At 56.6% G+C, this 27,911-nt stretch overlaps 11 protein-coding genes across 11 annotated transcripts; 4 read left to right on the forward strand and 7 right to left on the reverse strand.

The window, feature by feature from the left end:
* Positions 1-4,131: 4,131 nt before the first annotated feature.
* On the forward strand, positions 4,132-4,579 carry TRAVEDRAFT_120305 (fungal hydrophobin; the record flags this gene model as incomplete). The annotated part of the gene is made up of 3 exons (XM_008038928.1): positions 4,132-4,260; positions 4,319-4,480; positions 4,538-4,579. The coding sequence occupies 3 exons, from the start codon at positions 4,132-4,134 to the stop codon at positions 4,577-4,579; spliced, it is 333 nt and encodes a 110-aa protein (XP_008037119.1).
* Positions 4,580-4,935: 356 nt separating this feature from the next.
* On the reverse strand, positions 4,936-5,866 carry TRAVEDRAFT_46287 (uncharacterized protein; the record flags this gene model as incomplete). Its single annotated transcript, XM_008038209.1, has 4 exons — positions 4,936-5,004; positions 5,060-5,400; positions 5,455-5,580; positions 5,650-5,866. The coding sequence occupies 4 exons, from the start codon at positions 5,864-5,866 to the stop codon at positions 4,936-4,938; spliced, it is 753 nt and encodes a 250-aa protein (XP_008036400.1).
* A 509-nt stretch (positions 5,867-6,375) lies between these two features.
* Positions 6,376-7,984, reverse strand: TRAVEDRAFT_46288 (uncharacterized protein; the record flags this gene model as incomplete). Its single annotated transcript, XM_008038210.1, has 4 exons — positions 6,376-6,478; positions 6,805-7,237; positions 7,301-7,424; positions 7,496-7,984. 4 exons carry the CDS (start codon positions 7,982-7,984, stop codon positions 6,376-6,378), a joined length of 1,149 nt encoding a protein of 382 aa, XP_008036401.1.
* A 957-nt stretch (positions 7,985-8,941) lies between these two features.
* Positions 8,942-10,861, forward strand: TRAVEDRAFT_46289 (aryl-alcohol dehydrogenase; the record flags this gene model as incomplete). The annotated part of the gene is made up of 15 exons (XM_008038211.1): positions 8,942-8,966; positions 9,023-9,146; positions 9,216-9,252; positions 9,313-9,402; positions 9,470-9,571; positions 9,632-9,698; positions 9,765-9,802; positions 9,860-9,935; positions 9,990-10,004; positions 10,063-10,163; positions 10,229-10,329; positions 10,398-10,451; positions 10,512-10,585; positions 10,662-10,718; positions 10,776-10,861. The coding sequence occupies 15 exons, from the start codon at positions 8,942-8,944 to the stop codon at positions 10,859-10,861; spliced, it is 1,047 nt and encodes a 348-aa protein (XP_008036402.1).
* An 810-nt stretch (positions 10,862-11,671) lies between these two features.
* TRAVEDRAFT_79724 (kinase-like protein) lies at positions 11,672-11,911 on the reverse strand (the record flags this gene model as incomplete). The annotated part of the gene is made up of 1 exon (XM_008038929.1): positions 11,672-11,911. A coding segment is annotated over one exon (240 nt), but the record flags the coding sequence as incomplete, so codon positions are not given.
* Positions 11,912-14,097: 2,186 nt separating this feature from the next.
* Positions 14,098-14,462, reverse strand: TRAVEDRAFT_46291 (uncharacterized protein; the record flags this gene model as incomplete). The annotated part of the gene is made up of 2 exons (XM_008038212.1): positions 14,098-14,154; positions 14,229-14,462. The coding sequence occupies 2 exons, from the start codon at positions 14,460-14,462 to the stop codon at positions 14,098-14,100; spliced, it is 291 nt and encodes a 96-aa protein (XP_008036403.1).
* Positions 14,463-15,374: 912 nt separating this feature from the next.
* On the reverse strand, positions 15,375-18,659 carry TRAVEDRAFT_146818 (beta-glucosidase; the record flags this gene model as incomplete). The annotated part of the gene is made up of 11 exons (XM_008038930.1): positions 15,375-15,923; positions 15,975-16,024; positions 16,082-16,732; positions 16,794-16,911; positions 16,964-17,123; positions 17,176-17,353; positions 17,415-17,543; positions 17,601-17,793; positions 17,850-17,951; positions 18,005-18,437; positions 18,500-18,659. 11 exons carry the CDS (start codon positions 18,657-18,659, stop codon positions 15,509-15,511), a joined length of 2,589 nt encoding a protein of 862 aa, XP_008037121.1. The 3' UTR covers positions 15,375-15,508.
* A 1,101-nt stretch (positions 18,660-19,760) lies between these two features.
* Positions 19,761-20,757, reverse strand: TRAVEDRAFT_120349 (uncharacterized protein; the record flags this gene model as incomplete). The annotated part of the gene is made up of 3 exons (XM_008038931.1): positions 19,761-20,062; positions 20,130-20,626; positions 20,693-20,757. 3 exons carry the CDS (start codon positions 20,755-20,757, stop codon positions 19,761-19,763), a joined length of 864 nt encoding a protein of 287 aa, XP_008037122.1.
* A 1,080-nt stretch (positions 20,758-21,837) lies between these two features.
* On the forward strand, positions 21,838-23,476 carry TRAVEDRAFT_46294 (aryl-alcohol dehydrogenase; the record flags this gene model as incomplete). Its single annotated transcript, XM_008038213.1, has 12 exons — positions 21,838-21,847; positions 21,913-22,036; positions 22,090-22,126; positions 22,183-22,272; positions 22,331-22,432; positions 22,489-22,555; positions 22,609-22,722; positions 22,775-22,789; positions 22,847-23,042; positions 23,098-23,145; positions 23,205-23,335; positions 23,391-23,476. 12 exons carry the CDS (start codon positions 21,838-21,840, stop codon positions 23,474-23,476), a joined length of 1,020 nt encoding a protein of 339 aa, XP_008036404.1.
* A 512-nt stretch (positions 23,477-23,988) lies between these two features.
* On the forward strand, positions 23,989-25,774 carry TRAVEDRAFT_46295 (Aldo/keto reductase; the record flags this gene model as incomplete). Its single annotated transcript, XM_008038214.1, has 14 exons — positions 23,989-24,004; positions 24,067-24,190; positions 24,250-24,286; positions 24,342-24,431; positions 24,495-24,596; positions 24,656-24,722; positions 24,785-24,822; positions 24,875-24,950; positions 25,009-25,023; positions 25,085-25,185; positions 25,234-25,334; positions 25,391-25,438; positions 25,498-25,628; positions 25,689-25,774. The coding sequence occupies 14 exons, from the start codon at positions 23,989-23,991 to the stop codon at positions 25,772-25,774; spliced, it is 1,032 nt and encodes a 343-aa protein (XP_008036405.1).
* A 289-nt stretch (positions 25,775-26,063) lies between these two features.
* Positions 26,064-27,655, reverse strand: TRAVEDRAFT_46296 (Aldo/keto reductase; the record flags this gene model as incomplete). The annotated part of the gene is made up of 11 exons (XM_008038215.1): positions 26,064-26,149; positions 26,204-26,328; positions 26,385-26,432; positions 26,492-26,687; positions 26,741-26,755; positions 26,819-26,894; positions 26,950-27,150; positions 27,212-27,301; positions 27,361-27,397; positions 27,452-27,575; positions 27,634-27,655. 11 exons carry the CDS (start codon positions 27,653-27,655, stop codon positions 26,064-26,066), a joined length of 1,020 nt encoding a protein of 339 aa, XP_008036406.1.
* Positions 27,656-27,911: the final 256 nt, after the last annotated feature.

Genomic DNA, 27,911 nt, shown 5'->3' on the forward strand with positions numbered 1-27,911 from the left:
CAGCGATGGAAGCCGCACTGTGCAGTGACCAGGTTCCAGTTGCTGGACAGGGAACCACGGAGAAGGGAGGCGCGGCACAAAGCTCCAGGGAGTAGCATATTGACGTTCCGCGCTAGGGATTGGGTCCGTGGCTACGGCACGTCGAGACCGGCTTACGGGAAGGACCGGATCGCGCTCGTCCCGGAGACCTCGAGTGTGGATGATTTGTTCAAGGTCAGTAGCGAACTGAACGTGCTTCACGAGCTGCTGAGGCCACAGATTTGCACGTGATGAATACCAGGGCGCAGTGCCGCTGTGATGGCTAATGAGCATCGTGTATACGTACTCTGTTCAAATCCAACGACTTACTAGTGGCTGTACTCCATGCGGCTCCAGCTAGCGTCGGGGTCGCAGAAGTCTCGAACATGCGGCCAAATTTCGAGTGAGGATCGCGTAGCTTCTTTGCGCCCAGCAGTTGCGGGAGTGTTTTGCCACACCGACGACGGCATGAGTGGTGATAGTGGCCGCGAGTGAGCCGAGTTAGACGGTAGCTGGAGGAGATCCAAGGATATGAGAGGGGTGCGGCAAGAGGAGAGCCTATTCAACTCTTCGTCGTAGCCACTGTTGACTGCGGCAGAGGCCTGGAACGTCTTGCATGGATCTCTGGTCAAGTGCGTCCGGGGGCGGGATTGCGTTGAGTTCATTGTCGAGGGAATAGAGGTCGAGAGGATGGCAGAACGGGAAGGACTTGTGTTATTGAAGGTGCGAGGCGGTTACTGAGACGTGAGTGGGGGAAACGAAGCACAGTTCAAGACGAGATGGGTGACTTATATATGGCGTTGAGCTCCGTATTGTGCTTTGCGGCAATTACGGCTATGGCTAATTCGCCTTTGCGGAGTTGAAAATGGGTGGCACGGTGGCACAAGTTCCCATTGTTGATTATTGCTGCCCAGCGGGCGGAAGTCCGGGCGCACCCTGGAGAGCCCGGCAACGCAAGCAATTGACGGATCTGCAGGTGATAGAAGAGAATTAAAAAATATCAGAACAGAACGACGAAGTTATAAACCTCAGATGCGACTGGTGGAAGAAAGCGGAGTAACTTCGTCGTCCTGTTCTCGGGCGCTTGAAGACACTTTGAGGTACTTATACGCTATGGGCAAGAGCATGCCCTTGCGTCGATGGTCGTTTTTCAAGGCTGACGTTTGGCTGACGTGCTGATATATCTGAGGGGATACGAGTTCAAAGGCGTTATCTGGTGGTGATGGAACCATTGTCTGAAGAGACGATATCGCCTGCAATGTGATAAGGCGTCAGCGACACAAGCATCTCTACCAAAAAGTGTGTCAAAGTGATGTTGCTTACTTGCATGTGACCCTTTTCTTGTATATAACCAAAATACGAGCGTAGAATAAAATAACTCACATAGCAGCACTACGTACGCATGTTTGAAAATGTACACCGCACCTTGTTCGGATGAGGGCCTTCCACTTTCCGGTGTATCTGCTGGTACGTGCTTATGCAGAGTACTTAACAGCGATACTCTTTGTTAGCACACCGTCGTCGCTGGTGCTGACTCCCTTTGGCCAGTCCATTTGAGTAGTTTGAGCTGGAGCAGCCCCGAAGGCTGGCCTCTCGTCGAAGGTGTATCCTCACGTATGAGCACAATATTTCAGAGCGAGTGTGTTAAATTCCTCTCTTCGCCTCTCTTCGAGTACACAGCGACGCTAGCGAGGTTGAATAACAAGAGAGCAGAGAGGCCGCCGTGAGTGAAGTCGACATGGAAGTTTTGCTCTCTCCAAGGGATCAGGCGCCGGTGCTGAGCGCCCTGTACCACGTGGCTCTGTTTGGCCAGCATAACTGACCAAGTAAACGTGGGCGCACCTCTTGTCCGCTCCCTCATTGTCCGCTCGCCGACTGGCTGAAACCTGCCTCTTTTGCTATCTGTGTGTATCTGTGGACATGGTAACCTGGCAACTGTTGCATCTCTAGGCGTTGCTGTTGACTCGTGCTTGCCCCGCCTCGAGACTTGCCTCACAAGGTAAGTTGGCCCCTGGACGACACGAAGTGCACTCGATTGGCAATCTGCTACTCCTCCTCGCAACCTGTGGACGCAATTCTGTCTAATGCTGCTGGTATATAACGTGGTTGTGAGAGACATGGAGTCCGCATCATCAGCTAAGTCTCCCGACATCTGCTCAACGCACCGAGTCCTCTCCAGCTCTCCACACCCACCACCTCGATCTCATCCTACCTCCTCACCCGAGTACTATCACCAAAGATGTCTTACACCGCCTTTGCACGCTCCTACACCTACGCGAGCCCCGCGTCCCCCAGCGCCTTCTCCCTCTTCGCGTCCGCCCAGTCGCCGCGCGACACCTACCACACCTACGAGGACGCACATCAGGTGCTGCGTCTCTCCCACGGGCAGACCTCTGTCAGGAAGACGAAGACTTCCGGCCTGAAGAAGATCTTCGGGCTGTGAGCACACCACCATACGCTCGTCGAGTTCGCTCCGAGCTCTTTTTACTACCACCCGCTGGCCAGCTTCGGTTGTGTACCGACGCCGCCTTCAGCACCCACCAGCGCAGTCGCTTTGCGTCCGCTACCCACTGGCACCACGCCTAGTAGACGCCCTTCACCCTGCACCTCGCCTCGCGCGAGCACTGCCGACACTCTGTCGCTATCGCCATAAACCTCGCTCTATGCGAGTAGGCCTCCCCTCCCGAGGACATTCCCCCCAGAGAAATCACAACCGACGATCATGGACGCATGGACTTTACAGTAGAGCATTGGACTCTTAGCCATAGCACATCACCAACTTGTTTTCGAGCTCTCGAGTACGCACACCCCACTCGTGCATAAATCAACTCCTGTCTCTCGAGAACTTGCGTTTTAAGCTGGAGGGATCTGTCGGGCGTCAAATGTGCTGCAACTCTTGCCCGTACTACGGCCACGCCCATCCCCTCGGATACGCCTGCAACGTCGACACCGCAGCAGATGTCCGGAGGAGCGATCGCCGTTCTAGAGGGTCAATGGTGCCAGTGTCGTATTCCTGACGTACACCTGCGCTCGACAGGCGGCTCCTCCCGGCATGGCTCCCGGACACGTTCTCGTATGCCCTCAGCGCCCTTACGTCGCACATGGAGATACAGCCGAAACCGCCGATTATTCACGCAGCGCCTTGTCGTCTATCGGCCGGACAGCAAGGGGCGTATGTGCGGATACTTTGTGCAATGGATGACGGCCTAGGAGCGCTTGTTCAGCGCGGTAATGGGCGTCCTGCGCTGATTACGCGGACGGAGATGACGACAACTGTCGTGCAACGCGCGGTATGACATGGAGCATGCACGCGAGAGCGGGGTCTGCCATTGGAGAGCCGTGGTCGAGTTTGTGGGCGAGAACGAGCTAGACGTGAGGTGAGCTCACTTCAGGTACCCGCTCGGGCCCGAACTATCGCTTACCTGCCTTCGTAGCCACAGAATTCGACCATCTCCGTGCGCGTCCTTGGAGCACAAGTTCGTTGTCCCCTTAGGTAGCCGCTCATCTTCGACGATGAACTGTCAAAATCAAGGCACCACTCACACCGACTGCAGCCTGCTTCTGAGAAGGCCCGTTTACGCACTTGTGCCGAAGCAGTGAAACAAGCGTGGCAGGTGGAAGGTTTGCGCTTTGCGACCTCAGCGTCCAACATTCGAAGCTTCAGACATGGAGCATCAGTCAGCGTTTTGCATTCCTATCTTTCCAGATGCGCTACAGCTGAATACGTATTGACAGGGAGAACGTCAGCGTGCGGAGTTACCGTCAGTGCGGGGCTCTGTGTTCCTTGGAGCGAATGCGAACGTGGTCCGTATGCGGCCGTGCCCGGGGGAACGGCTGCGCCGCGACGTGCATCTTACGTTGCGCGCGCATAGGCCCTTCGGCGCTGCTAGATATGAACGCGTTCCTGCGGCTTTGGAGGGGAGGCAGAGATGACGAAAGAATCAACAACGGGTGAGATGCGTTTTTGACGCAAACAATTCGTGACGCCGGTGGAAGACCCTACGACTGACGATGTATAAAGGGACAGAGGAGGGCGTGGTCACTCTCCAGCCACACAATCCATTCGGCCTTCGCACTCCAGCCCTCTCAGTCTCTACATACTCTCGCAACATGATGTTCTCTCGCGCCGTCGCCCTCACCATTTCTGCCCTGCCCCTTCTTGCGGCCGCCACACCCCTCGAAGCCCGTAACTCAGGATCTTGCTCAACTGGCCCAGTCCAGTGCTGCCAGAGCACCGAGACGGTATGCGACCACCATTGTCGTGGCCGTTCGACCAACGCTGACTACATTTCATGCACAGGCCGGCTCTACCGCTGGTTCCGCGCTTCTTGGGTCCCTCGGGATCGTCGTACAGGATGTGAACGTCCTGGTCGGAGTCACTTGCTCCCCGATCACCGTCGTGGGCGTTGGTAGCGGCGGTTCGTGCAGTGCTCAAACCGTCTGCTGCAGCGACAACAGCCACGTACGTATCGAACATTATGCCTCCTCATCCGCATGTCTAACCTGCCTTTGGATACAGGGCGGTCTTGTCTCTATTGGCTGCGCCCCCGTCACAGTCTGATTGCCAATCCAGAGTGTCGGGCGTCGGAGAGGACTGGTTCGAACTTTATGGACTTAGTGCATTGATTTGGACCGAACGTATGCGTGTTATATTGCAATCGATTGATGTTTAACGAGTTCGACGAAAACAAGGGCGCGACAAGAGTAACTCGAAGGCGGGATTGCAGCTACTCGGTGCTCTGGAAATGTAAGTCAAGTACTGTTAGGCTATATTTGCATCGGCCAAGGCAAGCATCGAGTGGCTGCTGCTGGACTACTGCGACCGAGCCCATTTTTGACCACTTCTTCGTGTCTCAGTACGTGCTAAAGGGCGTTTGTAACTAGCATATATCACAAATTGTAGTAAATATACCGTCTTCACTTAATAATCGACTCGCCCTCCCCTAGAAACACCCGCATAGTCTTCTCCGGCATATCCCAGTGCGCCTGGATTCCTCACTATCAGTCAGCGTTGACCCACTACGGTAGCTAGAGCACCCACGAAATGGTTCGCGCCCTTCAGGCGGACGAGGTTAATGTTCCGTAACGGCTTCCCCGCCCCTCGTGCCTCCTTAAGCTCCTCATCGAGCAGATATGCACCCCACGCCATCTCCCACGGCGAGCGGTCACACCACACCACGCGCACCTCGACAGCGGACCACGCGTCCGCATCCCCTTGTGAGTCCTGCAGGTACATTGATCCATCTTTCAGCGCGCCATACGTCCCATGCTCGACACACGCCCCGATCAAGTGGTAATCGCTCCCGCCGACCTGCGCGGGCCGCGGGTGTGCGCACGCCGCGAGTTCGGTAACGGACATGCGTACCGTCGTGCTCACGATGTCTGGAGCTTGGGATCAATGCTCGAGCGCAGCGCCGCCGTGCGTCCATGGGTCACTGCGGGTGAAGTAATTCCCGATAGATTGGTCGAATGCGGCGGGGTGTTCGACGGGTTGGATGGTGGGGTCACTGGAGGGGTGGTACCAGTCTATGGGGCGGGGGTCGAATATCAGGCATGATGTGTCTGAGTGTGTGCGCATCAGTGTACTGCAAGATTAGAGTCGCAAGAGGAGAACCGGTAGGCAACACATACCGTATATGAGGACGCGCCGGACGTACTTGCTGAGCTGTACGCCCTCGACCGGGAACGTGCCGGCATGGGCGAGGACCGCCTCCATCGACGCACCGCCCAGCGACCACCCTACAAGGACAATCCCGCCCGCACTCGTCTCCCGATTTGCAGTGGGGATGCGCTCACTGCGGACGAGATATTTGAGGAACGCGCAGACGTCGTGCGTGTGTCCGGTCATGAGTTCTGATGTTTCGGTCGCGGGTGCATGAGCGAGGCGGGTACAATGGGCACACTCTCCCGGGGCGCAGGGAAGAGACTCGGGATAGCCGCTTCTGTTTACGACGGCGATGCAGGCTTTGAACTGGGCCGTAAACGTGAGGAGCTTTTCGAAGACGGCTAATAAAGAACTCTCGTTAGATCATTGAGCTTCTACATAGGTAGGGATACATACGGGCATGCTATCCCAGGGCATGGATAATGACTAGGATTGTATAGTCCGCCATTCCGTTGGGAGCTCCAGAGTCGGAAAATGCTCGCAGTGCAAGCTGGCTGGTGGTTTTTTCTTTACTTCATCGTATCGGGGTCTGGTGTGAGGCCATGGCAGCTCGGTGCGTGCGACGCCCCAGCGAACTGTCCCTTAATCCCCTCCTTGTGCGACCCTGTTCCGTTGCGGGGTGTTCCACTGCGGATGAAAACGAGAACCTGGGGAATAATCTAAGGGGATTCTGGGGCATGTATCCCTATGAATCAGAAGGCTATGGCCACCGTGGACCCGAAGAGGTGTAGCCTTGGAGCCTTCTTGCGCGCGCCTGCGGTGCAGTGATCGAAAGCAAAAGTGTCGATGGGAGCACTATAGATGTAAAATGACGTGTAGATGCGAATGTGTTAGCTGCATCTGCATTTCTGGCACTGATAGGCTCCCGGAGGCCGCTGATGGTGGAGGTGTGGATATAAGTAGAATGGCTGGGGCATGTGCGGGCTGCACTACAATTCGAGATTCGCGACAAGGCGAAGCATCGTTGATCATGAACGGAGGACTCGCGTCGGAATGGTAGGCAAGATGTCTCATTCTGATATACCGCAAAGTCAGACTCCGAAGGCGCTGCAGGATGGCCGCCCGTGAATTTAGCGTGTGGATTATTCACTCCGAAAGATGCATATCTAACGTATACGCACCTATACGTCCATTCCGCGGACATCATGTCCATCAATGTCGGCACATAGCTCCCCGAGAGCACGCACCGCGCCTCCTGCACCGGGCTCACCGCGACCACGGCCAACGAGAGGTCCTCGAGGAGCGGGAGCGTCCTGTCACGGTATCGCGCAGCCTTTTGTGCGCGCCAGTTGCGCGGGCTCTCGAAGAGCATGGCGTGCAGCATGGTCATGAGCGGTTCGCGTGTGCTTGCGGTGTCTTCGGACCAGTCTAGCACCCTGATGGTGACCTTGAAGGAGAGGCGCGTCAGACGCGGGGCGTGCATTGATATGACCTCCAGGAGCGGCGTTTCGTAGCGCTCGTCGCGTGAGTGGGAGAGTGTATCGAATCCAGCATGGAACGAGAGGGTGAGGTCTTCCAGTGTCGGAATGGCGTTGAGGAGGCGGCCGAGGTCATCTGTAGGTCAGATATATAGCCTGAACTCAGGCCATCGGTCGAGGTAATGATGTGTATGCGTACCCGGTGATGTAGTCCACTGGTGGAATTGAACAGCGCCGCTTCCTAGATGCATTTTCCGTACAAACACTCCATATGCGCCCACGGGAATGCAAGATAGATAGTCGTGCTCTGTATCGAATGTACACTGCAGAGCCATCAATATCAGTGAGTATCGTGCGTACGCTTTTTGGGACAAAAAGGTGTGCCCAGGCGTACCAGAATGTCCAAGAAGCGGAGTTTGGGGCACAGAAACGGATAACGAGCAGCGCAGAACTCTTCCAGGGCAAGTTTGTATCTGGTCGTTCTTTGATCTTGGATTTGCAGCCCGGAGGATAGTTGTAGGTACTCAAGAGCGCGGAACGCCCAGACCAGCCGGAGGAGGTCTCGTATGGTTTGAAACGTGACCCAGGATATCTCCAGATGTGTCACCGAGTGAAAGCTCGTGAAACACTTGTAGTAAGAGGGCGGGTAGACACGAAAGTCGAGGTGGCAAAGGCGGAGAGTGCGGAGGGAGGTGAACTGCGGCTGTCGCAGCACCAATTCCCCCCAACCAACGAATGTCGACCATCGTGGCGCGATCCGGGGATCGAATAGGGTGGCCGAAGAGATGTCGAGTTCAACGACTAGATGAGCTAGGGAAGGATATTCGCCAAATACCCTCACCAGGCGTTGCACGTCAGAGTGCTTGGATACGGCGACGTGCATCCACAAGCAACGGCGGCCGTAGAGATACCAGGATTTGCAAACAAGAGTGCAGACGCGTAGCCTCCGAAGGTCGTCTGCCAAATTCCAGGGCTCGGTAAGGCAAGAACGGATGATGTGCTCGCAGATATCGAGAGGTAAGCGAGCAGACTGCATGCCGCGCGCGTAGAGGTAGACCTGTCGAGGGGGTGTCGGTGAGTGACCAACGTGGACGGGTTCGACGGGGTGGATTAACCAGTACAGTGACCGGCGATCGCTACCGCCGGCACCCTAGTATGACGTTTCAGCACAGACATGATTCCCTCTGCTCTGGCAATCTTCCAAACCAGTCCTCGTATTCCGATGATGCCGTTCTGTGTATTCTTGTGTATGGCAGTTACGTCGACGCCCGTACTTGGGAGTGTTGGCTATGTGGGTATCACCGGGCGTGCCCCTCCGGCAGCTTCCGAGACCGAATCCGGACGCGCGACGCGATCACGGGACCGTGATTTGTCTAAATCATGACCGTGGCTGCTGCGTTAGCGAAAGTGTCGGGACTCGATCCGCTTAACCTTATCTCCTGCGCACGTACTGGCTCATATATCGACCTCATCAAACTCAGGGGAACATCTACGTTCTATCCTCGGAAACCGCATTACTACTAATCAACAAGACCAGGATACAAACTTAGCGCGACGCCTGAGAACGCGGTATCGACGGTCCGAGCGACCACAGTCATGTGTCTAACAGACGGTTGGCTCAGCTTAGGTGCTATCCGCGGCCTTGAGTATGTCGCGTTGATACACTTGGATGGTGAGAACGTACGGCAAACTTACCAGTGGCACGGACTTCATGCCGTACAGCTCCGCAGAGATTACTCATCAACACGGCGTCATCGACATCCTGCACCCATAAAGTCGCGCTAGGACAGAAGGATGAACCCTATCCTCCAGTCTCTTGCGCCATCTCATATCATACACCATGTCCACAGGAAAGATGCAGTATGGTGAGGTGCATGCTCACAATTTTGACCGCGCGATGCTCAATACCGAGCCTGCACAGTCCGCCTGGGCAACTCGGGTCTGAAGGTCTCCAAGATCATCCTCGGGACGATGCAGTATGGACACAAGGGCTGGCAGGACTGGGTCCTCGGCGAGGAAGAGGCCACCGAGCACATCAAATTCGCGTGCGTACTCTTGCTTTCTACTGCTCAGGCTGTCCTCGAGGGTCGATGTCTCACGCCCCTTATTTTTAGTTACGAGCACGGCATCCAGACGTTCGATACCGCCAATGTATGTTGGCATGACTTCCTCTGCCCGCGTCAGGTGTGCTGATGTTGTATTGCGGTGTAGGTGTACTCGAACGGGCTGTCAGAGGTCATACTCGGAAACGTCATCAAGAAGCTCAACCTTCCCCGTGAGGAGCTCGTAATCATGACAAAGGTATGGTCTTCGCATATGTTCGCCTGTACTCGTGAAGGTCTGAACTGGACCGTTTTGCGGCTTGCAGTTGACGGGTGCGGTAGCACCCGAATACGGCATGAACCTCATGCGTAGCGGAGTGAAGCCGGACGATATCGGGCTGGTGAACCAGTATGGTCAGAGTCGCAAGGTAAGCCTTCATTTAATACTGGATCCTCTTCGCATCGCTGAAATGCACGTTCCTCGCTAGCACATTTTCGCATCTGTCCAGGCTAGCCTGAAGCGCCTTCAACTTGACTACATCGACCTTCTCCAATGTGAGTCCCACACCAAATCACGACTACGCGGCTGTGCCTAGCTTAGTATTCGACCCCGGAATGTAGGCCACCGTTTCGACTACAACACGCCTATCGAAGAAGTCGTACGTATCCAGAGAACCTACGAGAGGATTCACGAAGACTGACATCACTATGTCCAGATGCAAGCGCTGCACGACGTTGTGAAGGCCGGATACGTCCGCTACATCGGCATGAGCTCCTGCTGGGCATACCAATGTGAGTACTCTGGTACCTATCTTGAGGACGCAGCTTACTCACCGCCCTTGTCAGTTCACGCTATGCAGAGTGCGTTCAGACCCGCTTGCGTGAGGGGCCTGTATAATTGACACGGGCGTCCCCGCAGACTACGCCATCAAGAACAACCTCACGCCGTTCATATCGATGCAGAACCATTACTCGCTCGTCTACCGCGAGGAGGAGCGCGAGATGTTCCCCACCCTCAAGGTACCATATACCACACCCCAGCCTGCATCTTCCTACAACCATCTAACACCATTCACCATTTCCAGCTCTTCGGCGTCGGCTCGATTCCGTGGTCGCCCCTCGCCCGCGGGCTCCTCACGCGCCCGCTGAGCGCGCTGAGCGACACGAAGCGCGGCACCAGCGACATGTACGTCCGCCTTGCCACGTCCCTTACATGCTCGGCGGGAGCGCTGATACGTTCGGGAACTGGTGCAGGTGGGTCGGAGGGTACAATAAGGAGGGCAGCGGTACGGCCGAGATCATCAAGCGGTGAGTTGTGCTACTCATGTGGGGGGTTCGAAGAGGGGACTGACAAGTGTCCGGGGGTAGTGTGGAGGAGCTCGCGAGGAAGAAGGGCGTGACGATGGCGCAGATCGCGATCGCGTGGATCCTCACCAAGGACGGTCAGTCCCGTTTACCCCGTACTCACTCTCTTGCGCAAGACTGACCCTTGCTGTATGTATGCGTCGGTCTCCGCAGGTGTGACCGCGCCCATCGTAGGCACGACGAGCCTCGACAACCTCAAGGACATCCTCGGTGCGTGCCGTGTTGACTCCATTTAATGCATATACTGACCGTGATCAACGTTTGCAGCGGGCGTGAGCGTCAAGCTGAGCGACGAGGAGATCAAGTATCTCGAGGAGCCGTACAGCCCGCTCCAGATCATTGGGCATACTTGAGCTCCTGCTCGAACGCCAGGAAGGTGAGGGCGTTGTTCCGTGTTGAAGGTTCAGGGTGTTAAGACGCTTGCGGGATATGTTATAAAGCGATGAAAAGCAGGAGTCTATATCATGGAAGCTCTACTGCTACAAAGATCTAAGTTACAATCATTAGCAGAACAGGCTACAATACTTTTGTGCGTGCACGACACCGAGCGGCCCTAACGGGGAACACTGTAGTGAATGAAGCATCGTCTCAAGCCCAGTAATACCAGAACAGCGCTAGGCTTCGAGAAATTTAGGGGCACGGTACTCGAGGTCCGTAGGCTGCGCCCCCTCCTCGTCCCTCCGGAAGCGCCGTACCGACGAGGAGGTTTCCGCGTCGTGAGCCGAGTCTTCCTGGAATGTCAGGAATTCTAGGCAGCGTCCGACAGGTTTATCAGACGAGCTCCAGGATCCGGGGGTCCAGTCATCTACGAGCACCAATGACGGATAAGTAATGGCAAACGAAGGGGAGTAGAATTTCGACTTACGCGTCTGTGCTTCCGCACACACCTCCGTGTAGACATCTTCAGGGACATAGTCCCACAAGTTATCTACGTGGATGCGCTCGATGGGTGACATCTCAAGCATCTGTCGGATGAACAGATCAGCATCAAAACGATCCTCCGGCTGCGAGCATCGAAGACGTACCACTGGGAGCAGCGAAGCGGCCGTGCTGCCCAACCCAGCCAGAAGCTGAGGCTCTATCGGCAACCACACCGGATGTATCAACGCCAGGTGGTCCCACCTAAGCTCCGGCGAGAAGTCCCAGCAATCCCCCAGCCCAAACAGCTGCAGAAACACGACGCCCATGCTGAACACATCGACGCCCGCCCCGTACCCGTCCAGCTTCCGGCGCACCCCGACCATCTCGGGCGCCATGTACGGGACCGTGCCGGCGAGCTCGTACCCGCGCCAGGTGTCGTACTCCCCGGGGGCGACCGTGGTGGAGAGGCCGAAGTCGGAGATGACGGCGCGCCCGCGACCGTCGATGAGGATGTTCGCGGGCTTGATGTCTCGGTGTACGATGTTCAGCTGGTGCAGGTGCTCCAGCCCGATGATCTGCGGGCGTCGTTGTATCAGTGAAGGACGACGAGAGGGAGGGCGTGAGACGTACGAGTTCGGTGCAGTACAGCAGCCTGTCGTGCTCGGACATCGGGAGGCGCAGACGTGCATCCATGTCCATCGAGTAGAACGGCTGCAGAGCGGATAAGCGTGTCAGTCAAACTCGGTCCGGATGAGCGCAAACACAACGCACCATAACGAAGTACACGCTGTGCTGATCTTCCCAAGACATCAGCAACGCCGCCAACGAGGGCATCCTCGCCTCCGTGATGCGCGCCATCACGTCCTTCTCCTCAATGAGCGCAGAGCGCCTGTACCCGCACACCTTATGCGCATGCCACTTGTGCATCGCCTTGACCGCGTACAGGCAGCCCTTGCGCTCGACAGCGACGACCCGACCCGCGCTTCCCTCTGCGATCTCGGCAACGACGTTGAACGCGTAGCCGTGGTGCGAAAGCACCGGCTGCGTGTTGTGGGGTCCGGCGTAGGTCAGACTCTCGGTCTGCCACGGGTGCTCTGCCGTCCAAACAGGATAGCCGCCGACGTCGATGGAGAGAGGAGCTGAGGGGAGCTCGACTGTGTGCCCCCGCCTGGGCCTGATGAACCTGCGCGAGCCGCTTGCTCCGAGCGCCTGTGCTCGTTGTGCATTGTGGTCCAAATCGACGATATCGTTGCCGTCGTCGTCGTTGTGCAGCGAGCTGATTGCTCGGTCAGTTTCTGGGGCGTTGTCAAAAGTTCCAACACTCACCCATCGCCGTGAGGTGGGTTTTCGACGTGTGCGCGCCAGGAACGATTAGCAGGGTACGGGTTCGACGACGTCTGCGGGGCCTGAGGTATAACTGGGTCTTCCCCAGAAGACATGTTACCGGGGGGCGGGAAGAGGTGAGCGCCCTGAGGTATAGGCTCAAGCCATGTCTCGTGAGGGCCGTCCGCCTTCCCGGAGGACGGTACGCTGACGTCCACATCAGGGGGGGCAACGAGTTGGAGAATGACCTCCACTCCGCGTTGTACCAGGTGCAGGCCGGAGAGGATACCGTCAATGTCGAGCTGGGTCGGGTCTGCGGACGTTTGGGACCGGGAGGAGCGCGAAGATCGAGATCGGAACGTCTTGGACTGGGTGGACGCCGCCGCAAGACCAGAGATGACCGTGATTGGGAAAGGTAGCCGTGGAGGGAAGAGGTGGTATCGAGAGTGTCCGGGTGAAAGGCGTCCGCAAATACCGAGCCCGAGGAAGGTGGCGACGGTCGTACCGAGCGGAAGTGCAGGGCGCGAGGACTCCGGGAAAGCGAGGGGGTACTGGATATCAGTATCCAGATCTTGCCTTAGCTTGCAGCTATCATCGACGGCGTCCTCGGGAGTAGGCTGGGATAGAGGACTATGGCCGATGATCCTCGACACGACGGCGAGGCAGCATGCGCGCGCTTTCTGCAAGAACTGGGAGAACATCAGAGCTAGACCATGAAGCGCACGAGCGGTTGAGATATCTGTGAGAGAGAGAGAGGTTGGAGGAGAATGCGGGGGCAAGGACGGAGGGGTTCATACTTTTAAAGAGTCGGAGGGCCACAATGTCGGGCGCTTGGTAAATGCCTGCACAATGCGGGGTGCATAGACGTGGCCCTTCGTGGTGCTTTGATGTGGCCCACCATCCTAGTTACCTTTTAGAGATAGCAGTGTCAACATATGGAGGCGAGCGATAACAGGACGATTGCTTGGACGTCAAAAGAGTGTATCAAAGTCCTTCGCGTGCGTTGCGTGAACAATGCGTGATAAGAAACGAGTGGCCACTGCACCTTACTCAGCGACAACCCGCTTCGGTGGCTCGCATGCCGATTTGTATACGTGCTGCAAGTTTCAGTCTAGGTCAGATTGCCATTCAGGAGATCCCATTGAGTGAGGAGGGCGTAGTGCTACTAAGTACAGCATCATCAGTTACCGCAGTCGACGCCCACCTGGCGATCCGTCGAGATCCTTCGCACTTGCAACACGGACGTCTGTGGATATAAATCCCGAGTGTATTGAGATGGTCGCAACGATGGTACGTCAATCAGTCTCCCAGCTAGTTGATAGTGTAGGAGAAGACGAGTCGAAGACGAAGCGCCCGCGGTACTGATCATAAGCGCCGAGGCGCCGAAGAGTAGTGAGTGAGCTCGTCAGTCGAATTCGGCAGCATCGCTCAAGAACGCTTCCAACATCTTCTCTGGAATATCCTAGTGGGCCTAAATTCACAAAACTCGTCAGTTCCTACAGCTATGAGACCGCAGTCGCAACGATCATGGCTCACGAAGTGGTTCGCGCCCTTGAAGCGCACGAGAACGATGTCCCGCACCCGCTTCCCAGTGGCATTCTTCGCCTGTGCTAGTTCCTCGTCAAGCAGTTTTGCAGCCCACGGCAGTTCCCATCGATTGCCCCACAGGTGGCGTACCGGCACGTTTCGCCAGTCACTGGCCCCTCTCATGGGCTCGCTCGGATACCGTAGCATCCCATCCTTGAGCTTCGCGAACGTTCCGTGTGCCATACACGCCTGGGCGAAGAGGCTTTCGCTTGCGCCTATCCTTTGTGGAGGTTCGTGGGTCACCTCCGCGAGTTCGGCGGGAGTGATGCGCGTCAGCGTCGGTGCGGGTCGGCGAGCGCGGTGCGGAACTCGAGCGCGGCGCCGCCATTGGTCCTGACGTCACCGTGAGTGTAGTGGTCTGTAACCCAGATGGAGAAACGAGGAATGCGTTCTTAGTCTGAGAGTGTGCTGTCAAACAGGGGCTGGTACCAGTCCGGCGGAGGAGCGTAGCCATAGCAGACGTAGGAAGGGTCTGGGAAATCAGATGATGGAGCCAATTATACCGTATGGTATGCTGAGAGCGTGAAGAGCGTAATCTCCAAGTCTCGATAGCTTGATTCTGATGATGTTTCTTCTTCAAAGGACGCTTGCTATGACCTCCCCAGGATACTCTTGCGTACCTATCCTTACGACCTGCGCACATTGAAACATAACATAAGAGATGAGTCACCATTGGCTCAGAGTAGGCGCAAGTTAGGCAAGAATGAGTGGAGGTTGAGTTTCCCGACGAGGCCGACCAGTAGCAGTAGAGCAATGAGAAGTTTTCAAGCCTGGCGGAGGTTGCAAAGTATCCCGGAACTGCAAGGAACCAAGCTACAGAGAGGTAACCTGTCATGTCTTGCAGTGATTCGCGTGAGCCACCATATCTCGACCGGCGGAGCGCAGTACAGACTCCAAGGAGGAGTCGTGCGAAGACAGTTGAGGATGTTCGACGTGAAGCTGGAGGCTCGAATCAAGCTCGAATGGACAACGTGTAGTGATAGCGCTCGTCACCATTTCCTTCCACGTGGCGCTATTTGGCTGACTTTGGTTGGCATAAGTGGCCAAACAATCGTCACCTCCTCATCCATATGTTTCTCTCTCTCCAAATCCTGTCCGACTCAATGCACATTCAGATTAAGTAACGTTGGTCAATAGCACACTGAAAGCGTTCAACGCTGTCTAGATAGGTATGTCTCGGTGATATTACGTGATGCCGGTGAGTTCTGTTATCCTACAACCGCGTCCATTTACAACCCGTTCCACTCCAGCCGCTTCGCCACCTTGAACTCGGCGGAAAGCGTAAGCGCCTTCGGCGCGCTGCTCCGGCCGACCCGCGCGACGTACACGCCAGGGTCGACGACCCAGCGCGAGATGCGGTCCTCCCAGTACGACACCGCGTACTTGTCGAGCGCCAGCTTCACGACCTCGCTCTTCCCCGGCGCAAGGTCGAACACCTTCGCGAACGCCTTAAGCATGAGTGGCGGGTGCGTGAGCTCGGACGTCGTCGGGTACGAGACGTAGAGCTGCACGACGTCCGTGCCGGCCACGGAGCCCGTGTTCGTGATCTTTACGGACGCAGTCAGGGCGATCTCGCCGTTCGATACCTCCGGTTCGGTGATAGACAGGTCGGAGTACTCGAAGGTTGTGTACGAGAGACCGTGCCTATGAGAAGAGTATCAGCGCTGATCATGGTGCTCTGGTCGGAGAACATACCCGAAGTGCCACTGGGGCTCAATGTTCCGGTGGTGGTAGTGCTTGTAGCCCTATATGATACAGTGAGCGACCAGTTTCCCGAATAGTAGCCAACCACACGAACTTACCACAAAGAGGTCCTCGCCATAGCGAACAGCACCATGTTCGGTGTGGAAGTGGCCGTGGCTCGGCACGTCCGCGAGCGCCTTCGGGAACGACAAGCTGAGCCTGCCGCTCGGGTTCACCCTCCCGGAAAGTACCTCTCCGATAGCGTCTCCAGTCGCATTTCCGAGGTACCACGCGTGCACGATCACCGGCACCTCATCCGCCCACGGCATCGTGATGCTCGACCCGCTCTGTGTCACGACGATCGTGCGCTTGTTCGCCGCGGCGACCTTGCGCACGAGCTCGTCCGTCCGCCCGGGCAGCGCGAGCGTCGTCCGGTCGTAGCCCTCCGTCTCCCAGTCCGCGTTAAGCCCGACGACGGCGATGACTGCGTCCGCCTCCTCCGCGAGCTTGACGGCGCTCGCCATGAGCTCGTCGGGGTGCTGCACCTCCGCGCCGCCAAGACGGACGCCGCCGTTGGCATCCATGATCGCCTCGTCGGGGTCGTTAGGCGCGGGTGCGCGGACGTTGGCGTACTCGACGTAGATGGAGTACGAGACGCCGGCCTTGACGTCGATGGTGCCGTACTCCTCGGTCGAGCCGCTGTTGAAGAAGGCCTCTCCACGCTCCTGCTTGGTCCAGTTGTCGATGACGAGTTTTCCATCAACGTATAGCTGCGTGGGGTACGTATGACGTTAGTATGGCACACATTACGCGCGACTCGCGAACACCGACTTTTGCGCGCCCGGCGGAGATGAGACCGAACTCAAACTTGCAGTCGTGGTCACGCGGCTTGAGCTGTCCGCGCAGACGCAACGAGAACCTCTTCGTGAGCTCCTTGGGGTAGTCCGTGCTATGGAAAGAGTCAGTAAGGCGATTCATGAAGGTTGACGGTGTGGGGTCACCTCAAGAAGACACGGGTCTCGTCGACGTATCGCGTTACGAGGGGCTTGTCGATGGCCACCATGCTGTCATCGCTCTCGTGCGAGTGGAAGGTGCCGATCCAGCCCTTCCGGCCGTCTTCGGTTACGATATCGTTCTCCAGCGTCGGCATCTGCATGTATGCTAATCGACGTGTGAGCAATGAAAGATGGCACAGAAGAAGAAAGCAGCGCACCCCGAGCACCCTCGGAGTAGGTGATCTCGACATCGGAGGCGACCTTCCCGAGAGCCTGGACGATACCATCGAAGGGGGTGGTGAAGAAGCTGGGCTTCAATGCAGCCGAGCCACCGCCGCTGAGGACGATGGCCTTCGCATTGCCACCGACGATCGCGATCTTTTTCAGACCTTGCTCCTGTAAACGAATGAGCGTTAGTTTATTGGACCTCCGCCACTCGCACTTATGTAGGACGTACCTTCGGCTTCAGCGGGAGAATGTCTCCCTCATTCTTGAGCAACACGATGGCCTGACTCGCGAATTTGGTCATAAGGTCACGGCCCTGCTCGATGTCGCCCGTGCGCTCTATCCCATCGCCGTCGAGAATCTGGTGCATGCCGGTCAGCATCGGAGGTCCAACCCGGGGAGACAGCGTTGAACATACCTCAGGTGCGCCCTTCGCGCATTTCTGGACGAGCTGAAGCACCTTGCGCGCGCGCTCCTTGACAGTGCGCTTGGTGATCTTCCGGCTCTGGATGGAGCGGTTCATGAGGTCGAGCGTCCGCCACTTGTTTGTGCCGGGCATCTCCAGGTCCAGGCCAGCGTTGATCGAGTGGTCAATCGAGTAGACGCCGAACCTACATACAAGTAATGTCAGAGCGTGTTTGCACGAACACGTCGCAGCAACACGTACCAGTCGCTCATGACGGTCGCGTCACTGGCCCACTCCTTTCGGAGGATGTCCTGAATGATATGCTTGTTTTCGGACACATGGGTTCCGTTTACCCGGTTGTACCTACACGCGGTTTAGTTGAGTTGTGAGCGAACCGCAACAGAGGGGCGACTTACGCAGTCATAAAGGACCACGGCTGCGCATACTTCTGCGCGAGCATGAACGGCATCGCGTAGATCTCGCGCAACGCACGCTCGGACATGATCGAGTCGTACCCGAACCGGTCGTTCTCCTTGTCGTTCCCGAGGAAGTGCTTGATGCACGCGCCGATCCCGCCCGACTGCAGGCCCTTAATGTACGCTGCCGCCATCATGCCCGCGAGGTGCGGGTCCTCGGAGAACGACTCGAACGAGCGCCCCCCGAGCGGGTTCCGCTGGGTGTTGCACGTTGGGCCGAGCAGAACGGGCGCCTGCATGAGCTTCGCCTCTTCTGCGAGCAGCTCGAGCCCGACGCGCTGCATGAGCGCGGTGTCGAACGTCGCAGCCATGCCGGTCGCGGACGGAAGACACTTCGCGGGCGTGCTCATGAAGAAGTGGTTGCCGCGAATACCTACGTCAAACGGATTCGTGTTCAGCAGACTGGTCGACGTGCGCTCAAACCCGCTCACTTACCGTTCGGGCCATCGCTGACCTTGACTGCGGGGATACCCAAGCGCGGTACAGCGTGCGTGTGCCAGAATCCGACACCAGCAGTAAGCAGGATCGCCTCGTCTGTGGTCAACTCCTCGACGACCTCGTCGAGGTCGCGTTCTGCGAAGTCAGAAGGCCGCATGATAGATATAATGGAGGGTATGTGAAGATGGGTGTCCCTGGCGTATTGCCTGGGAAATAGACAGGGGATGAGAAGTGCGTTTGCATGTGCTCGACGCAAGGGTTCTTATAGCACAGGAGGCGGGGTCGCCTCCAATCCAGTTATTCCGAGGTTTCCCCGGAGGCCGCCTTCTAGTTCTGGGGTAAGCGTTCGAGCCGGCGGGCGGCGCTTCCGATTGATCAGGATGTCACTCTCTCGCCTTAGGAGGCCTCAGCTGGTCATTGCATGTGCTCAAATTCAGCCCTGTATGTGTCCGGTGAGACGGAAAGTGCCTATTTGGCACATACGCGTTAGCTTGGCGCTTAAGCGCCCGGAGGAGGTGCACGAGCCGGAACTTACGCCTCAACATGCACACGGTCGTCGACCCATGCACGAAGATAGAGATAGAGCACTCACGGAGCTTAACGGCACGTCGTAAGAGAAGGTTGGAGCTCCTGCAAATGGGGTGCATTTCCTGGAATCAGCTACCGACGGACATCATGCGAACAAGCATGTGAACGAGGGTGTACCCACCTTCCACCTTCCTCGAGCCTGAACCGACCCCAGGCGGGTATACGTCGGATAGACCTCTACCGGTGACGTGCGTGCGGGCGCGCGCAGCCCGGGAGGCCGCCCTGAAGCTTAAGGTCGAACGCGCAGTGATCGAGTGTATCGCTGTATATCGGGCGCTTCCAGGGCGGAAGGCGGCAGATCAAGATAGCAGGCCGAGCCAGGAACGCTCCCCGCGGGGCCCCAGAAGGAGGTAATGAAGCCGTGAATCCAAGTCGCCGCCATCGTCGCGGTCGATGCCGCCGGAGGGAGCTTGCGATCGTGCGGGCCGAAAGCCCGACGTGTAAGTACATCCGACGTTCGCACTTGCCGCCGGCATACGATGCTCGGCGCACGAAATGGCCCAACGACTTGTGCATGGAATCGTCGTACATAGGTACGTAAGAGGGCGGTCTCATATATGTCGATACTATACACAGAAGGTAACTGTACGAAGGCTGAGAGACAAGACCGCGGAGATAAGTACGACACTCACCGTCAAAATCCTTCATTTTCAGTTGGCAGATTGTTTCTTCACGCCTCCTCTGGCCGCGTCACGGTCGACAGGAACTCCAGTAGCTCTTGTGCGATCACGCGATGGACTGCAGAAGTTGGGTGCAGGCCATCCTCGAAGATCGCTCCCTCTTCTTTGGCGGCGTCCTCCTGAGAGAAGCCATAAGCTGCAGGATTGGCGAGGATATCGCTGAACAGCCTCCACGAAGACCAGACCAGGACCGTGGCATCCGTATGTTCAGCGGCAAACTTTGCCGAAGCCCCACTGAGAGCGGAATTCCACTCCAAGACGCCGTCTTGGAGCTTTTGTGGCTTCGGTCCTGCTGTGAAGCGTGAATGGGGAACGTTAGAATGCCCGTATGCTGCATAAGGATAGAAGTGAGCACTTACGCCCAGAGAAGTCGTATGTAGGGGGAACATCGATGAAACAGAAGTTGCGCGCCCCGGCCTCGTAAAGTTCCTGTTGGATCGCAAAGAGCGCACGTATGCTTTCCTGCGAAGATGCAGTAGGATTGGGGGTATCCATATTCCAAGAGCAGTCGTTGATACCAACCCACGTCACGAACAGCGTGTCGTTCGCGGTCCATGGCGCCCAGTCTGGCTTCGTCGCCAGGTGAGGCAAGAAGTCTTTGTGGACTTGACGATGTACGCCATCCACACGATCCCCGCCTAGAGCGTAGTCATACACGAGCAGAGAAGGATGGGCTCTCTGATCCTGGATGAGCTGGAGGAGATGTCCGACCCAGTTAGGCTCGCAGGTAATTGTGTTTGTCGCCCCATCGTAATGGCCACACCAGGTTTCGCCAGGAAACTTTACTCCAAGCGGATTCTCTGCCGAAGGGCGGGGCGCCTTCGAGTTGTAGCCAACATCGCAGTACGAGGCTCCGCTGCCAGTCGCCACAGGAGTCAACATTTGAATATCGCGATACACGTAAGAGGTGGTCAATACGTACAATACGACGAGATATTGGAGATTTTGAACACCGGGCCACAAATCGCGAGCAGCAACGGCAGGCATTGACAAGTATGAGAGCTACTCAAAAATGCTGGCAGGACGTGGTGGTCAGACGGTCACGGAGACCGCAAAGCAAGTGTCGTGAGTAACCGGTGGGAGCTTTTCCCCCGCTGGCTAGAAGAAACGCTAGCTATCGTGGGAGAAAGCTGTGTTAGCTTTGACTGATGATCTTAGTATTGACGTAGCGCTACGATAAAGCCGGCCCTAATCCTCCCTAATCTGGCTTTCTAACGTAACACGTGGATCTCTGTATGCAACTCCCCGCCTGGCGCGAGGCGCTCGAGTCGCACTCTCCGGGCCACATTAACGTCTCACGTACGACCCATTCATCTTATCGTTTGTCGGAACTGTTGACCAGCATCGTGAGCAGTGAATTAGTACCAGCCACGTCACCGTGCGAGGCTCAACAGCCCATCATATCGCCGTGACAGATCATCATCGTATTGCCCACAAGCTGAACAACCGAGGAAAATCTCTCCCAAGGAGGCAACGCGGAGGCCTCAAGAGGCGTTTTCAAGCCGTCTACAGCTCCTCCGAAGTCACCTTAGCAGGCTTCCGGAGGGCGGTGCTGATGTCCGATATGTACAAACCTCAGCGCTCCGATGACATCGTTACACCGGGCCTTGTCAGTCGGTTGTGGCCCTTCTGTATCAGGAAAACTGCCACCCGTGCCAAGATGGTATGCTGAGAATGTTGAGCAACCGTGGTCCTTCGGATCCCGGTGTGAGAGCGAGATTCCTTGCTGGGTACGATGGCACCCTACTTGGGCGTAGACACGGCTGGAGTCTGGAGAAGCCGCCGTCATGCCGGGGTAGGTACCAATTGAATCCGCCAGGCGCCGTTGTCCACTATCTGACGCTGAAGCGACTTGACGTTTCCCGATGACGAAGAGGCTGTTCTGATATGTCCTGTTGAAGCCGCAAATTTCCTCCTCGTACGGCATAACACCAGTAAGTCATGGGCGCAGCGCCGACGCCTCGCTGTCTATATATACCGGCCGTAACATACTCATTCATTGCCCAGTTTGCATCTCCCGCGAATACAACTCAATCTCTCCATCACAGCAAAATGCACGCCCACAACATGTCTTACGGTGCGTGTACTAGTGTACTATCCACTGGGATGTTGTTGTGCCGGTACTCATAGTCCTGTTTGCAGTTCGCCTTGGCAACTCCGGGTTGAAGATCTCAAAGATCATACTCGGCTGCATGTCCTACGGCAGTTCCGAATGGCAAGATTGGGTCCTCGGTGAGGAGGAGGCCTTCAAGCACATCAAATTTGCGTGAGTAGCCGTGCAGCTGATTAGACAGAATGGAAGTTGACGTAACTTTGCAGATTCGACCACGGCATCACCACGTTCGATACCGCCGACGTGGGTGGTCTCGATGCTCTCGTGGTTCCTCACTTGCTAACGTGAACTTGCGTCAGGTTTACTCCAACGGTCTCTCAGAGGTCATTCTGGGCAAAGCAATCAAGGAACTCGAGCTTCCCCGCGACGAGCTCGTGATCATGACTAAGGTATGTAGTGTTGCCATTGTCCGGACCGAGACCCGCAGCTCACATATGGGCCTTGTAGCTGTTCCAACCTGTTGCGTCGGATGTCTCTCTGAACCTCGTTGTTCTGGGAAAGAAGCCGGAGGAAGTGGGGATCATCAATCAGCACGGCCTCAGCCGTAAGGTACGCCGCTTCCCCTCATGCCCCGGTGACAAGGCGCATGTTCATCCCGCACGCAGCACATTTTCGATTCCGTGAAGGCTAGTCTCCAGCGTCTGCAACTCGACCACATCGATGTGCTCCAGTGTGAGTCGCCAGTTCGTTGTTCAAGCGGCGAATCATTTAACGTTATGCTATAGGCCACCGCTTCGACTACAACACGCCCATTGAGGAGACTATGCAAGCTTTGCACGATGTCGTCAAAGCAGGATATGTCCGCTATATAGGCATGAGCTCGTGCTGGGCCTACCAATGTGGGTAGCATCTACCCATTCCACCTCGTCCACGCTCTAATGTACGCTTCAGTCCAACAGATGCAGAGTGAGCGGCGGCGTATGAAATCCGCTTTGGTCGCTCGTTTCTAACATCGTCACACAGACTACGCGATCACCCACCACCTGACGCCATTCATCTCGATGCAGAACCAGTATAGCCTCGTCTATCGCGAGGAAGAGCGCGAGATGTTCCCCACGCTCAAGCTCTTCGGCGTAGGCTCCATTCCGTGGTCTCCCCTTGCTCGCGGTCTCTTGACTCGCCCCCTCGACGCTGCGTCTAAGAGGGCGCAAAGCGACTGGTGCGCACACACCCGTCATTACGCGCTTCGCATCCATTGACTGTACTCCTTGCAGGATCATCGACAAGTACAAGAACGAGGCGACCGTTACTATCGTTTCCCGGTGCGTTTCACTTCTGGGCCTGGATAAGCACTGCCTGTTCTGATATACTGAAAACGTAGTGTCGAGGAGATCGCGAAGAAGCGTAAGATTAGCATGGCTCAGGTTGCGATTGCCTGGATACTCTCCAAGCCCGGCGTGTCCGCCCCGATCGTCGGCACGACCAGCCTCGCCAACCTCGAGGACATCCTCAGTCAGTCCCCCTCCCGCGTCGTCCCTCCCACGTCTTCCCTGACCGCGCTGCGCAGAGGGAGTCGACGTGAAGCTCACCGAAGAAGAGCTCAAGGCGCTCGAGGAGCCGTACCAGCCCGTTCCCGTCTTCGGCCACAACTAAAAATACCGCGAGAGCAGTTTCGTCCACAAACTCAATATCTTGTGTACACTAAGTGCCCGTGAAGCCCGGATATGGCATCATCGTACTATCGCCCAATTTCCGTGTGCTCGAAGCGCCAAGGCAGACAACATACCAGATCTGGAACCGCCCTCTCGCGCCGGATATGTTCGCGCCAGTATGTCCCTCTCGTTTCACCGCATTTCTCAGTGGACTTTGGGCCGGCGAACATATCATGGCCATATACTTGGGCATGCTAGTAGCGTCATGCAGGATCGTGAGTATGTTCGCTGCTGTTCGAGGGCTCTATGAGCTGTCCTTGAACTTGTTAGCTCTGTCAAGAGGGGGCGTTACTTGTGTCGAGTGACGCAGGAGAAGATAAGGGACGAGCGAGCGTCGAAAACGCCGCGCGGTAGCTGGGGAATAAAAGGTGGTTGAGCTCGAGCACAGGAGGTAGCATTCATCGCTGCAACCCTCCTCTCGCCGGTCCTCCTCTCTCAGTTGTTTCAGCTGCAATGCCTATGCAATACGGTGCGCCCGCTCATCACGCTGCTTCCACTTTCATGTCCGGATTTCTCATGCTCGCGCGTTAGTACCCCTCGGGAAGTCCGGCCTGAAGGTCTCTAAGCTTATACTCGGGATGTCTATGTTCGGCGACCCGCGCTTCATGCCCTTTGTCCTCGGCGAGAAGGAGGGCTATCAGCTCGTTCAGGCCGCGTGAGTACCTTTCCGCCTCAGCGTGCGTCTCATGATGACCAACTTCTTCGCCGCTGCAGATACGAGCACGGAATCCAGACGTTCGACACAGCCGATGTGCGGTTCGCTCTGGGATAGTGGCGCTGGATTCTGACTTAACTCCGAGGCGTAGGCATACTCCTCCGGCCTCTCCGAGCGGATTCTTGGTAACGCGATCAAGAAACTGAACCTTCCGCGCGGCGAACTCGTGCTCATGACAAAGGTGCGCTCTCCTCGCAACTTTCTGCATGCATCCTGCTGAAAGCCTTCGTCACCGACAATATAGCTAGGACTCCCTATGTTCCCTCTCGAAGATCCCGACGCCCAGAAGAAGCGCAATACACCCGAGAAATTCGGAATCATAAACCAGCATGGCACCAGCCGCAAAGTGCGCCGCATACCTGTTATCGTGACGGCCCGTTCTGTTCTGACTAACCGCGCCGAAAGCATATTTTCGACGCCGTCAAAGGGTCCCTGGAGTGGCTACAGGTCGATTACATTGACGTCCTTCACTGTGAGCGACAAACCTAGTACGACGTAGTATACGGGCGTAGTAAACCTTGCCGGCATTTGCAGGCCACCGGTTCGATGCAAACACTCCGATCGAAGAGACGGTAAGCCCGTCCCCGAGCGCCGCCGCAGCCGAATGCTAATCGGTGGGCACAGATGCATGCCTTGCATGACGTCGTTAAGGCGGGCTGGGTGCGCTACCTCGCCATGAGCTCCTGTTGGGCGTACCAGTGTACGTACCATGCCGTCCGCTTCCGTCGAACCGCCCGCTAATCGCCTTCCCGCGCCAGTCCACGCCATGCAAAGTTCGTACAGCGTTCCGCGGGCCGATCCCGCGAGCGCAGCGCTGATCTGGCGATACCGCAGATTACGCCCTAGCGAACGGTCTGACGCCGTTCATCTCCATGCAGAACCACTACAACCTCCTTTACCGCGAGGAGGAGCGCGAGATGCTCCCGACGCTCAGGGTATGTGGGCGTCGCGCCTCCCGATGGGGTATTCTGACGCGCTGGTAGCTGTTCGGCGCGGGCTCGACACCCTGGTCGCCGCTCGCGAAGGGTCTCCTCGCAAGGCCGTTTGACGCGGAAGCGGGGTCTCTCCGCTCACAGACGGACCCGTAAGTTATGGCCGAAGGAACCTCGTTTTACGACGCGCGCTGAACGTTCTTTACAGCGGCCTGCTTATGTATAAGAGCGACGCGACTCCCGTAATCGTCAGCCGGTAGGAAACGTGTTCATGACGCACGACATAGCCCGCGCTAACAACGCCGTTGCGAATAGCCTAGAGGAGATAGCGAAGCGCAGAGGAGCTAGCATGGCTCAGGTTTCTCTGGCATGGTTGATGTCAAGGGAAGGGGTTACCGCACCGATCATCGGGCCCAACAGTGTTGCGAAGCTGGAGGACCTCCTCGGTACGTGGTGCGGCCTCAATATTTCCGGGTCACATTTTCTGATCCGTGGCGTCGCTGTAGGGAGCTTGGATGTGATTCTCACGGAGGAAGAAGTAAGGTACCTGGAGGAGCCGTACGCCCCTATGGGCATCGCTGGACACATCTAGTTGCGCATACTGAGAAGCTCTATTAGCTGCATATGTGGTCGAGCAGAGAGAGAGTTGTACCACGTAGTGGTGAGAAACATGCAACACAAACTTACCTCATGTTTCTTGAATCTGCGATCACCACGGCGAAGAGGCAGTGCCACCCCAGTTGATACTCTTTCGAACATGACATGGACGGGCGATCTGGCCCTTACCATTCTCTAATGCAACAATCCTGCAATGCGTTTTATCGTACAATACAACGTTTTCCTTCAGCTACAGCGACTACGCCAAGTTCTAGCCGGCACCCTCAGGTGTGGCCAGTGACCTCCATCGGCTTGTACGGCTCCTCCAGGTACTTGATCTCATCCTCGGACAGCTTGATGTCGAGTGCGCCTGCAAGCTGGGTCAGTACTCTCCGTCGATGGCACAGCACAAATGCACGCGTACCAAGCAGCTCCTCGAGGTTCGAGAGGTTCGTCGTGCCGACGATGGGCGCGGTGACCTTCGCCATCGTCCACGCGAGCGCGATCTGCGCCATCTTTGCGTCCTTCTTCTTCGCGAGCTCCTCCACCCTATTCCACAACTCATGTCAGCATCAGAGACGCAATCGCGGGACGGGCGCACGCACCGGTTGACGATCTGGATGTTCGCCTCGCTCTTGTACTTGCCGATGAATCTGTGGAGATGCGAGTCAGGAGCTATGCTTGTGGATAGAGAGGGGTCCCGGGCACATACCGGTCGACGTCACCGCGCTTGGAAGACGAGTCGACGGGGCGAGTGAGCAGGCCGCGCGCGAGGGGGGACCACGGGATTGACCCGACGCCGAACATCTTCAGCGACGGGAACATCTCGCGCTCTTCCTCCCTGTACACGAGCGAGTAGTGGTTTTGCATCGAGATGAACGGCGTCAGGTTGTGCGTGATCGCGTAGTCTACAAAAGTGTCAGATCGGCGTGTTCAGGCGATAAGGCGTGAGCGAGCGTACTCTGCATCTGGATGACTATAGCACGGAACGGTGATCAGATTGTATTCAATAGGACAATCATATGCAGAGATGACGTACATTGGTAGGCGTGGCAGGAGCTCATGCCGATGTAGCGAACGTATCCTGCTTGGACGACGTCGTGCAGGGCTTGCATCTACGTAGAACGCGATCAGTCAACATTCTACTACACTATCGAGTGAATTGCTTACCGTCTCCTCGATCGGCGTCTCGTAGTCGAAGCGGTGGCACTGGAGGACGTCGATGTAGTCCAACTGCAGCCGCTTCAAGCTCGCCTTGACCCCGTCGAAGATGTGCTTGCGGTTGAGGCCTATTTGGTTGATGATGCCCATCTCGGCCGGGTCATTGATAATGGTGTTGGTGCCAAATTCTGGTGCAATCGCGAAGTGAATCTATCGCAAAGGACCATGACTATCAGAGGCCGAATCTGAGTGCCCGGACGAGTCTGCTGACCTTGGTCATGATGACGAGCTCCTCTCGAGGAAGGTTGAGCTGCTTGATGGCGTTTCCGAGAATGATCTCTGAGAGGCCGTTCGAGTACACCTGCAGCATCGCATAGTGTCAGTATAATGAGGCGGAACCAGCGGAGAGAGCGAACTCACATCTGCGGTATCGAAAGTGGTGATACCGTGCTCGTACCTGCAGGCCAAACATGAGTGTCCGACGACTGGGAACGCGGGCTGTTGGACATACGCAAACTTCACATGCTCAATACCCTCCTTCTCGCCGAGGACCCAGCTTTGCCAGCCGGGGTGACCGTATGACATGCACCCGAGGATGATCTTGGACACCTTTAAGCCCGAGTTGCCGAGACGAACTATGAACACGGTCAGAAGCGGTCTATCGGTGGGAATGTACATTTAGGAAGCACTTACCATACTGCATTTTAGGTGCCATTTCTACGGTGTTTCTGTGGTATTGCGACGGCGCGTGGAAGGTTCAAGGGAAGGCGGAAAGTTGGACTCGGTGTGTGCGAGGGTTTATATACCGAGTGCGGATGTGAAGTGGAGAGGGGAACATAGCTTCGGTGATAGCGCATAGCACATAAACCAACGACATGGACGACGTGCGTTCAGCTGCAGCGACGTCTTCTCGAACTCCCTCTCCCTCGGTCACCATGGGCGCCTACTCCTCCTCTGTCCCGATCGGGAAA

Source organism: Trametes versicolor (genome assembly GCF_000271585.1).
Source record: "Trametes versicolor FP-101664 SS1 unplaced genomic scaffold TRAVEscaffold_4, whole genome shotgun sequence".
Classification (NCBI taxonomy): Eukaryota; Fungi; Basidiomycota; class Agaricomycetes; order Polyporales; family Polyporaceae; genus Trametes; species Trametes versicolor.